The sequence below is a fragment of the Pollachius pollachius genome, assembly GCF_949987615.1.
Source record: "Pollachius pollachius genome assembly, chromosome: 13".
Classification (NCBI taxonomy): domain Eukaryota; kingdom Metazoa; phylum Chordata; class Actinopteri; order Gadiformes; family Gadidae; genus Pollachius; species Pollachius pollachius.
In genome coordinates this window covers 1,368,325-1,378,431 of record NC_136946.1, presented here as the reverse complement: position 1 = coordinate 1,378,431, position 10,107 = coordinate 1,368,325, and the positions used below count along the sequence as shown (strand labels likewise).

The following is a 10,107-nucleotide window of genomic DNA, read 5'->3' as shown; positions in this document are numbered from 1 at the left end:
CTGAGCGAGAACCAGGAGCGGAGCGGGTCTGAGCGAGAACCAGGAACTAAGTAACTAACCAGGAACCAGGAGCGGAGCGGGTCTGAGCGAGAACCAGGAGCGGAGCGGGTCTGAGCGGGTTTACTGCGTCACTCGGTTATTCTCTCTTTGAGTTTTTCGGGTTCATTCAACGGATCCCAGAACAGTCGGCTCTCGCTACGGACACACCCACACCCCGATCACGTCACCAGAGATACTGAGTTCTATTTCATTACTTTAATAACGATAATGACTTGTGTTTTTAGCTGCTTGTTGCGTAACTTTTAATTCTTTAAAATGCCATAAGACGCCATTTACTTGTGAGGGCGTTGTTTTCCTATCATATTCATGATTCCCCCAAAGGCGGTTGCGGTCAGCGACCCTCGGTTCACCGGGCGGCCACACGGGGGCGTTGCGGTCCTGCTGATCTCCTCAGCACCACGACGCTGTCACAACAGTAGACCAGAACACATGGAGTCAACCTATTTGTCCACCGACATACTCTATATTTACATTAAAACAGTATACCATGTCTATATTTTATAATTTTATTGTGTGTGTGTGCGTGTGTGTGTGTGTGTGTGTGTGTGTGTGTGTGTGTGTGTGTGTGTTTAATCTGTTAAAATCTGTTCAAATTAATCTACACCGAGGTCTACCAGGCCTTTCCGGAGGCTCTTCTGCTCGTTCGGTTGCTTCACTTATTTCCCTTCTATTCTATTTACCTTTCTGAATTCCCATTGGTCGAGCGGGTCCGCCTCCTCCCTCCCCTCGAGTCCCGCCGGTCCAGACCTTCAGGAGCCCAGACCATGGACCTATTAAAGAGTCCTATTAAAGCGTCTCGGTCCGAACTATATGTAGAACCAGAACTTTAGTGGTCCAGAAGCAGTGCTTACTTTCGCTGTGTTTCCTTTTAATTGCATACGGCGTATGGTACAATCTCAAACTCGAACAATTAATCCACAGGATGATTAATCATTCACTTGTTCCGATATTTAAACCGATTTTTCAGAAATCAGTTTGCGTTTTGTTTCGACTGCGTTTCTACTGTTCGATCCTATTAAATTTAATTCATATCATCGTATTTAGATTTGAATTAAACACGAGTAATCAAGTGAAAAGTGAAAGAGAGAATATTGCCTCCCAGGTCAGTGAAGTGTTGCGCATTAGATGGGCATTCATGCACATTAACAGTATGTTAACAATGTTATAATAATGTTTATTTAAGTTATTCATATCTTAAAATAGTTAAGGAAGCTGTTTCATTAAAACGTTCACTTGATCAACAGAAGACACATTTAATCTCACTATAAATCATTCCTGGATCAGACATCCTTGAGAATGTAAAAATGTATCATAATAAAATGATGGATTAAGGAATATATACTTATGAGAATGAAACAGTTAGTAACATTTACATTTACATTGAGGGAGTTTAGCAGACGCTTTAATCCAAAATAAGATTTTCCAAAATACATTAGTCAGCAGAAAGAAACAACAATATATCTCTGTGGGTACATTAAGGATGTTCATAGAATCAAGCACTAACCATCACTAGGTTAACCCATTCAACAAGTTGAAGTGGGAGCAGTACACGGAACTCATTCAGAAAAAAGGACAGCAAAGGCTTTACTTTTTAAAAAAGCTGATCTCATTTGATGTACGCTGCAAAATGGCTAAGATGTTCTACACTTCTTATGTGGCGAGTGTCTTGACCTTCTGCATAATCTGCTGGTTCGGCAGCGCAGCAGAAGCACAGAAGAGTAGGCTTGTTAGGTATTTAAATAGTCTGGAAAACACCTACAGAGAGAGAGTTCAGAGTAAAGCAGAAAAGATTTTAGTAAATTCAAAACACCCACTTTTTTTGACCTTTGAACTATTACCCTCAGGTAGCAGGTTGCGATATCCAGCCCTCTCGAAAAATAGGACAAAACAGTCATTCATTCCACAATCCATCAGCTTTTTAAACAAACATTTAAAAAGAAGGTTTTAATTGTTGGTTTAAAAGGCCAACATCTTTAGATGTGTCCTTGAACTATGTGGGAAATATGATTTTGGGGCCTTGTCGTGTCAGTGGTTGTTTATTTTTTGTTGTTTGTTGGTTTTTATGTTGTTGTTGTTAACGGTCATGTGTATCTGTCCATTCACTGAGAAGAATTTCCCCAAGGGGACAATAAATGATCTATCTATCTATCTATCAGTGATAGTAATATTCTAACAGTATTCATCAGTGATAGTAATAAGTTAACAGTATTCATCAGTGATAGTAATAAGGTAACAGTATTCATCAGTGATGGTAATATTGTAAGAGTATTTGACTTCAGACTTTTCAACTTGGTCAATTTTAACCGTTAACCTACGTTCAAACTTATTTTTCGAACGAAAATTATATTTTCAGAATCCTAGTTTAACAGTATAATTTAATACCGGCTTGTATTTCCAGTTGGTCTCCTTGACGTTGAGACTAGAGTGTGAGGACGTTCTTGATGCTTAAGCCCGACGTGGGTATCACTAAAGCTAAACGTTGCAGACCTGAATACCGGTAGATCATTTAGATACCTGAACGTAGCATTCATGCTAACAACACAAGCTAGGCTATAATGTGTGATTTCAACGCATTGGAATTGTGTGTATAAACTTTTTCGGACTCACATTTTAAAGGCTTAACTGAATCTTCTCTTCACCTTATCAAAGACTTCATGTTTTATCTCACACCACCACTGGAAGTCTGTCATAGTGGGCTTGGAAGGTCAGGAAAAACAAAGGAAAAGTCACTAATCACTCATCACCTTTTCAGTGGAGTTCCAATGTAGCAGAGCGATGCTGTTTAGGGGTTTTAACTGAAGCTTGTAGATGAAAACGTCCTGAAACTAAAGGCGTGGGGTATGTTTGGTGTAATGAGCTCACAGGAGTCCCAGCGTTCTGCTCTCAGCGCTTTATTAAAACATTCCTGGACACGACGCTCCGTGATCATGAGTGATGTGATGATGAGAGTTGATCAGGAGCCCGTCCTCAGGCCGGGTCACATGGGGCTCCAGGTGGGAGGTCAGAGGTCAGAACATGTCCTTCCTGTATCTGTGGATCAGCTCTGAGACGTCCTCCTTACACACCTTCACCCAGCCGTCCGCCTTCATGTGGTACACTACACACACACACACATACACACACAAACACATTATACACACACACATTATATACACCCACACACATTATACACTCACACACATACACATAATGCAAACACACACACACACTAGAGATGCACGGATGGGCTATTATTTCATCCGCAACCGCATCACAAACGCATCATCCGGCCGCCATCCGTCCACACCAACGTTTTTTAACCATTTTCAAAACCACACCCGCCCGCCATCCGCCGTTTGTATTTAGCATACTATTTAGGCTAATGCCTATTCTATTTTATTATTTGCAAAAAAAAAGAAAGCCTCGATATTAAAGAACAACCGACTCAAGCCTATTAATTCCAAAATTTGCTGCAAGTCCACCGCACAACAGTGCAACATTCATGTTCACATTTTTAATTGTACTTGAGGTCCCCAAAACTTGCCTGCCTGACAATTTTTCCTACCTTCTTTCTTAGCTGTGGATGTTATTGAACTAGAAGTTGAATTTGTTCTGTGCATCTCGCGCTGCCATTGCCAAATTTCACTTCTGAGTCAAATCACTCCGTAATCTCCTTTAAATCCCTTATTCCACGAGTGGTAGGCTACAATGATCGGCTGTTTTAAAATATAACTAATATCGAAACAGAATAACCCAGACGCAGTCTCACCTACGAGACGTTTGCTTAGTGGCCTATAAGGAAGGCGCTGAAACGAGACGCGACATGGGATGGATCGGCACTTAATTTAAACTTTTTTTTTTCTTTCGGGAGTGTTTGTTTGTTTGTGTGTGTGTGTGTGTATTTAACAATGTATATATATTTTTAATTTGATTGGTTAAACCGCCACCCACCCTAATTTAATTAAAATATAATTTTTTGTCACGTCATTTGCCCGATCCGCAGTTTAGCCGCGGAGTTTGCGGCTGCAACCGCCAACCGCGCATCTCTAACACACACACACACACATTATACACACACTCACACACACATAATACAAAGAAACACACACATTATACACACACACATTTTGTGTCTTTCAGAATACTAGTACGGATATGTACTGGGCCTTGATCAATATGAACAGACACCCCCCCCCCCTTCATCTATCCTCCATCATGATCCACACATCTAGTCAGTCTGTGGTCATGTGATGCTGCAGACCTCTCTGTGGTCATGTGATGCTGCAGACCTCTCTGTGGTCATGTGATGCTACAGACCTCTCTGTGGTCATGTGATGCTACAGACCTCTCTGTGGTCATGTGATGCTACAGACCTCTCTGTGGTCATGTGATGCTACAGACCTCTCTGTAAGTTCTCAGCCGCGTCGGAACAGACAAGTTTCTATCGTACCTCCCTGAGTGCTGATTGGTCCTATCGTACCTCCCTGAGTGCTGATTGGTCCTATCGTACCTCCCTTAGTGCTGATTGATCCTATCGTACCTCCCTGAGTGCTGATTGGTCCTATCGTACCTCCCTGAGTGCTGATTGGTCCTATGTACCTCCCTGAGTGCTGATTGGTCCTATCGTACCTCCCTGAGTGCTGATTGGTCCTATCGTACCTCCCTGAGTGCTGATTGGTCCTATCGTACCTCCCTGAGTGCTGATTGGTCCTATGTACCTCCCTGAGTGCTGATTGGTCCTATCGTACCTCCCTGAGTGCTGATTGGTCCTATCGTACCTCCCTGAGTGCTGATTGGTCCTATCGTGCGTCCCTAAATTCTGATTGGAGGACTTACGGTTGACTACGCCTCCGGAGTAGGCGTCGCGGTGCGTGGCGTGGGCGATGCCACGCCGGCCCAGCTCATACGCCTCCTCCACCGTCAGGTCGTCACGGTAACCGCTGTCCATCACGCCGTAGGCGTAGCTGTTGCCACAGCCCGTGGAGAACATGGCCCCTGAGAGACGGCAACCGCTGTCGTCCACATAGTAGAGACCGGGACCCTGGAGTACACACAGTACACACATAGTACACATAGTACACACATAGTACAGACCGGGACCCTGGAGTACACACAGTACACACATAGTACACACAGTACACACATAGTACACACATAGTACAGACCGGGACCCTGGAGTACACACAGTACACACATAGTACACACAGTACACACATAGTACACACATAGTAGAGACCGGGACCCTGGAGTACACACAGTACACACATAGTACACACAGTACACACATAGTACACACAGTACACACATAGTACAGACCAGGACCCTGGAGTACACACAGTACACGCATAGTACACAATGTACACACATAGTACACAAAGTACCCCAGTGGCGGCTGGTCTTTATTAATATGTAAATTCTGCTCCCGGTTCCTTTTCAAGGGAATGCTCTGTGACCCTGTCATACCAGCTAGCTGTCTTTCCCAGTGACTTGGCCAGTGTCCCCTCAATGGCCAGCAGAGCTAGGCTGCTTGAACGGCCTTGGCCCATTGTGTTACGGGTGTAGGACTTGAACCGCTTTAAACAGGAGAAGCTCCTTTCTACACCTGCAGATGTTGCTCCAATTGTTGCCACTAATGAGAACACTTTGTAAAGCTGAGGCATTGCACTGTCCAACTCCATGTCTTGAAGGAACACCAAGAAGTCACACAGTTTCATCTGTCACCCTGCAAGACCTGATCTGAATACTGGACTTGAAGTGCAGACCTCAGGCTCCCTGAATCAAAGTGATGGCCAAATACCAAAACGATATTAAACTCCAACAAGGAAAAGTGAGAGTTCTGTTAAACTGAAACAAGGAATTGTGTGCATGAAATGTACGATGAAAATTGTCCAGCAATTCCGCCAATCAAATATCAAGAAATAGGTTGCAGTTTGTCTTTCGCCTCGCTTGCAAAATCCGCGATGGGACTGAGGAATAAAGAGAGCTCCGGGCTCCGGTGACGTTTTATGGTTCAAAGTCGCTGTCAATCAAAATGCAACTCAGTCTTTCGCAGACCCTCCAATCATCACGCAAGTCCAGCGTCCAGGCCACTCCTCCATTCAGCCTCAGAGACGCTGAGCCTCCGTGGGAAGGACATAATCCCAGCCAGCCAGCCAGCCAGCCAGCCAGCCAGCCAGCCAGCCAGCCAGCCAGACAGCCAGCCAGCCAGCCAGCCAGCCAGACAGACAGACAGACAGACAGACAGACAGACAGACAGACAGACAGACAGACAGACAGACAGACAGACAGACAGACAGACAGACAGACAGACAGACAGACAGACAGACGGACGGACGGACAGACCTTCTGGTCCCAGCCACAGATCATGCTGCCCATGGACAGACCCATGTTCTTGTAGCCCAGCATCATGTTGGTGAGCAGCTTGGAGGCAGCAGACACTGAGATCCTCCTGCTGGTCCTTAGCTCATACAGCCTGAGAGAGAGAGAGAGACACAGACAGAAAGACAGAGAGAGAGACATGCACACAAACAGAGACACACACACACAAACACACACTGTATGTTAGGGCAGCCTGCATCCAACACAGGCAGACAGACAGGTAGAGAGACAGACAGACAGTCAGAGAGAGAGAGACAGGCAGACAGACATGGAGAGAGACCGACATACAGAGAGACAGGCAGCGAGACAGACAGACCGTCTGACATACAGACAGAGAGACAGACAGAGGCAGGTAGAGAGACAGGTAGAGAGACAGGCAGATAGACAGACAGACATACAGGCAGACAGACAGACAGGCAGAGAGACAGGCAGAGAGACAGATAGGCAGACAGAGAGACAGACAGACCGGCTGACAGACAGACAGACAGACAGGCAGACAGACCTGCACTCCTTGGCCAGCAGCCTCTCCCAGTACTGGCAGTCGGCGGCGCTTCCTGACATCGTCCCAAGCAGGAAGGGGTTGATCTCGATCACCTTGTTCGCCTCCTTGGACGCTGCAAGACAGACGCTCATGTTAGCAAGCCGCGTGCCGCTTGGGGTTAGCACGCAGTAGGCTGCTAGGGGTTAGCGTGCCGCGGGCCGCTGGGGATTAGCGGACCGTTGGGGTTTAGCGGGCCGCTAGGGGTTAGCGCGCTGCTGGGGGTTAGTGCGCTGTGGGGGTTAGCGCGCCGCGGGCCGCTGGGGATTAGCGGACCGTTGGGGTTTAGCGGGCCGCCTGGGGCTAGCGCGCCGCTGGGGGCTAGCGCGCCGCTGGGGGCTAGCGCCGCGGAGAGTTAGCGGGCTGCGGGGGGTTAGGGCGCCGCGGGGGGTTAGCAGGGTTAGCCTCACCGATGTAGCTGCCCGCCGACGCCCTGGAGTCCACCGCCACGATCACCCCGTGGCGGAACTTGAAGGCCAGCGTGGTGGTCCCGTGGTTCAGCTCGATGCCCCCCGGGGCCTCCGGACCCCCGGCCCGGCCGCACCGCGCCAGGAAGCCCGCGGTCTGGGGGAGGAAGAGGACCTCTTTAGATTGAAGTGGATCTCTGTAGACTGAAGAGGATCTCTGTAGACTGAAGAGGATCTCTTTTGATTGAAGAGGATCTCTTTAGACTGAAGAGGATCTCTGTAGACTGAAGAGGATCTCCTTAGATCGAAGTGGATCTCTAGTTGCTTTAGATCGGGGGTCTTCAACGTTTTCCAGGCCAAGGACCCCCAAACTGATGGAGAGATGGAGCGGGGTCCCCCTACTTATATACTGTATAAAATTGTGTTTTATATTAAACTGGTCCTATAGTGCCATGTATAAATGTACCTTGTCATTTTGCATTCAATACTAAGATATTCAAATAATACACAGGTTCAGATATTCATGTTTTTATTTTAAACATGTGCAAGGTACAGTGAGTAGGGTGGCCATGCCACTGCCGTTCATAAACATAACATAACATAATAAACTGACACCTGCCAAGATCAACAATGTCTGTCAATTGCATGTAATCATGCGAAACGCAAATTAGTGATGTTTGTTAGTGTCTTTCTTAGCACTCCGCGAGTAGTCCGGTAACTTATCAACCCCAGCGTGTCCGGTTGCTAAGTGACGTCAACGTCTTTGGCGAAATATTTTTCTGCTGATCGCTTATTTTCCCGATAATGACCGGCGTTCTGTACATTATCCCTTACATAACAGCACTCTCTCTCTCTCTCAACAGTCTTCGCTGCGCACTCTCATCCAAATATGTTTTGTTTTCGGCGGAGGAGGGGGTAGATATAAAGACCAGACGAGAAACTAATTGAAGGAGCAGGCAGAGAAAAGCTTTCTCCTGCTGGGCTTTCATTAAAATCAAAAAAATTAAAATCACATAAAAATGATGTCGCAGCCAGTTCAGATGTGTCCGGTGTGCGCGAGTGAGGTACGTACGTTCGAACGTACACTTACCACTTATGTAAATGCCATATATATAGTAATTTCTGATCGCATGATAGGAATAGATCTATACTGATTAGAAATCGGATCAAAAGTGTCCATGTAAACGCGGCTAGTGTGTTGGATTCATGGTAATGTGTATTTAAAGACATTTCAATTTGTGGAAAAAATTGCGGGGGGAATGTAAAAAATGTCTAATCAACTAAAACTTCCGCAACCCCCCTGCAGTACCTCCGCGGACCCGCTAGGGGTCGCGGACCCCCTGTTGAAGACCTCTGCTTTAGATTGAAGTGGATCTCTTCAGATTGAGGTGGATCTCTTTAGATTGAAGAGGATCTCTTTAGATTGAAGTGAATCTCTTTAGATTGAAATGGATCTCTAGTGGTTTAGATTTAAGTGGATCTCTTTATATATAAGTGGATCTATAGTGGATATAGATTGAAGTGGATCTCTAGTTGTTTTAGATTGAAGTGGATCTCTAGTGGATATAGATTGAGGTGGATCTCTTTAGATTGAAGCTGATCAGACTCTAGTGGTCTAGTGGACACTCTTAACACATATATCAACTCGCGTGTGACACGTTCCCTACTGAGCGCTTACTACAGTGAGAGTTTCAATACGCACCTTGTCCGTTCCATTTGGGAACATGTTTGGTAAACATGTTTTATTTCGCTTGCTTCATGTAACTTAATTAATTAATTAATTAATTAATTAATTAATTAAGAGCGCCACCAGAGGGGGCCCTCAACACATTTACCGCCCTAGGCGACCGACTAGGTCGCCTAGGTCGATCGCCGATCAGTTTGTCGTTGCATTTTATTCATAAACAGTCGTTGTCTCGGGGCCCCGAGCAATTGCTTGGTTTGCTTGCCTTCTCGCGACGGGCCTGTCACTAGTGGTCTAGTGGACACTCTTAACACATATATCAACTCGCGTGCGACACGTTCCCTACTGACTCTAAACTGGAGTTGGGAGAAAGTGAAAGAAAAGTCTAAATGGAGCTAGATGACGTAAGGGCACGGACCCGTGAAAACAAGACGCGTAAAACGCCTCAAAACGCACCTGGGCAAACCGACGCGTTCCGCGCGCAGCACATGACGGGATGATGCAGACTCGGAGAACGCGGTAAAAGCACCGACATCATCAGAAGATACTCACGTCCAGGCCCAGCGGGAGGGCCAGCTCCGGAGACCTGGTCCCGAAGGTGTAGTGACTGGCTCGGTCCGCGAGGCTCCGGGCCCCCCCACCGGAGGGTCCATAGGGTCTGGAGTCAGGTCTATAGCCGCTGAAGCTGAGCAGAGCCATGGTGCGGAATCGGAGGTGAAGGATCAGGAGGAATCCAGAAGCTGGAGGCTGAAGCGTCTGATGCGCGCGGTCGAGAGCCTCACGCGTCTTCCGGTCTCCAAAGCGAAAGTAAATCAGTCCCGAGACGAGCCGACGGACACACACGGGTCATGTTACAGTACCTGTTGTGTACTGTGTTAATTGTGGACGCAATGAATCCCATTACATTAAATTATGGTCAAAGGCTCTGATCTCTCGGGTTTAGCCTTTAAGAGCAGCGCACTGACGCTCCAGACTAGTTCCTTTAATCGCCAACTATCTGCTAGTTTGGTATGTTATGTTGTGTTATGTTATGGTCATATAAGTATAACTAAGATAGCATT

General features: G+C 46.5%; 1 protein-coding gene across 1 annotated transcript; it reads right to left on the bottom strand.

Annotated features, from left to right (window-relative positions):
• Positions 1-2,935: 2,935 nt before the first annotated feature.
• Positions 2,936-9,902, bottom strand: psmb8a (proteasome 20S subunit beta 8A). The gene is made up of 6 exons (XM_079750062.1): positions 9,599-9,902; positions 7,366-7,519; positions 6,920-7,031; positions 6,382-6,511; positions 4,876-5,080; positions 2,936-3,157 (listed from the first exon to the last, which is right to left on the bottom strand). The coding sequence occupies exons 1-6, from the start codon at positions 9,743-9,745 to the stop codon at positions 3,069-3,071; spliced, it is 837 nt and encodes a 278-aa protein (XP_079606188.1). The 5' UTR covers positions 9,746-9,902; the 3' UTR covers positions 2,936-3,068.
• Between the last annotated feature and the right edge of the window lie 205 nt (positions 9,903-10,107).